At 39.3% G+C, this 1,728-nt stretch overlaps 1 protein-coding gene across 1 annotated transcript in view; it reads left to right on the top strand.

The window, feature by feature from the left end:
- Positions 1 to 8: 8 nt before the first annotated feature.
- Positions 9 to 1,728, top strand: part of LOC102210409 (E3 ubiquitin-protein ligase RNF213-like) — a 19,198-nt gene continuing 17,478 nt past the window's right edge. The window contains exons 1-3 of the mRNA XM_005730370.1: positions 9 to 147; positions 1,213 to 1,397; positions 1,521 to 1,676. Of these exons, the coding sequence (XP_005730427.1) occupies positions 9 to 147; positions 1,213 to 1,397; positions 1,521 to 1,676 (480 nt within the window). The remainder of the gene's footprint in view (positions 148 to 1,212; positions 1,398 to 1,520; positions 1,677 to 1,728) is intronic.

Here is a 1,728-nt window from a genome sequence, read left to right as displayed (position 1 = left end):
CCCCAGGTATGGGGGCCTATCTCCTCACCATACTCCCTGCCATTGGTTCTCTGTGTCCAGGACTGGGTGCTCTGGTTTGGTCTGGCTCACTCCCAGTGGCTGCTTGCTGGGGATTGGTCCCCCTGGCTAGGTCGGGCCCCTTCCGGAGTGAGGAGAGCCCTCAGGTCTCTGAGCCCGGGGCTTGGTCTGCACTGGCGTAGCCAGCTGCCAGAGGAGCCTGCAGTCTTGTTGCCGTGTCCCCATGTGTGGGGCCTGGATCTCCACCATGTCTGCTTCATGTCCTGAGGGGCAAGGCTATGGCTCCCCACACCTATTATTAGACAGTTACATGGAGAAACCTTATGAATACAAGCACACTTACACACACGGGTGTTCAGACAGGTGTACAAACAGGCAGTGTTGTGGAGTAACCTCATGGGCAGTGTAGCCCAGTATTAAGTAAGCTATTAAAAATCTAGTTGGTATTGGTATGGCGACTATCCTTTAGTAATAGTAATAAATCACACAGCAGTAGCACATTCATGTGGTCGTAAAAAGCTTGATAATATGTTAAGTAATCCAAAGTATTCGGAATACATTACTCTCATTGAGTAACGTAATGGAATACGTTACAAAATCCAATGTTGGGGCATGTATTCTGTAATCTGTAGTGGAATACATTTTAAAAGTTCTTCTTCTCAACACTGCAAACAGGTATGCTGCACAGTAACATTCAATATTTATTATTTACTGTATGTTGGTTGTTGCTGTGGTTTGCCTTTCTTTTTGCTTGTTTTTTGTTTTGGCAGGTGATCAAACAGATTTTCAGTGTCTTTTTTCTCTCCCTTCTCCTCTATGTTTCTTTCACTCTCCTTCTGTTAACTCTCTCCCGATTTTCCTCTCTCTTTTTCCCATCCCCCAGTCCTGTCCATTTTGATAGTAAAAGCTTAAAAGTACAATAAATAAATAAATAAATAAATAATAAAGATCGAATAAACTATGACAATCAAGTTGAACAATATAGCAAAAGCACCAATTGTCCACTTTGGGAAATAAAATAAGTTTTACATTACAGTGTCTATATAGAAAACAGGATGCAGAATTAGATCTGGTTTTTTGTCTTGTGATAACACAGTTATTGCTTCCTAGAAATAAAATAATTTGTCATTCATATTCAGTTATTATTAATGCTATGACTTCTGTCAACCAGTTATTGTTTTTCTTCTATTTTAGGCAAGTCGCTGTATGTCCAAAGGTTGTACGAAAAACTTGAGAGAAGTGTTGATGAAGGAAAAGCCTTTAAAAAGTGCATCAGGCTAACTGAACATGAAGTTGACGACCACAAGATTCTCCAGTTTTTATATGACACACCAAAACAAAAAGATATTAAGGTGTTTCACTTTGATGTCACGTCCTCGGTAAGCAATTTAATGTAACTGTAGTGAAATATAAGTTTATTTATTTAAATGTATATTGTGGTTCTGATCAAATAATTTGCTTTTTTAGTAACACAGACTTATTTTCTAACACCTCATTTCCAGGTGCAAAAGGGCCTGAATGAATTCATATTCAAGCTTTTCTTTTTGCGGTACCTGATGGATTCAAATGGACAGATGTGGCAATGCAGCCAGAACCACTTATATGTTATTGAGTTACTGGAGTCCACAAATGATCAGAACAGATGTGATACCAGATTGGTAAGTGGAGGTATTACTTTTAGTGAAGTATTCTTCTTATGAAATCATCCAA

The sequence above is a fragment of the Pundamilia nyererei genome, unplaced genomic scaffold (genome assembly GCF_000239375.1).
Source record: "Pundamilia nyererei isolate P.nyererei 1_Seehausen unplaced genomic scaffold, PunNye1.0 scaffold00036, whole genome shotgun sequence".
In the NCBI taxonomy this organism is placed as follows: Eukaryota; Metazoa; Chordata; class Actinopteri; order Cichliformes; family Cichlidae; genus Pundamilia; species Pundamilia nyererei.
Note: the sequence above shows the minus strand (reverse complement) of the source record. Positions and strands in the feature narration are given on the sequence as shown.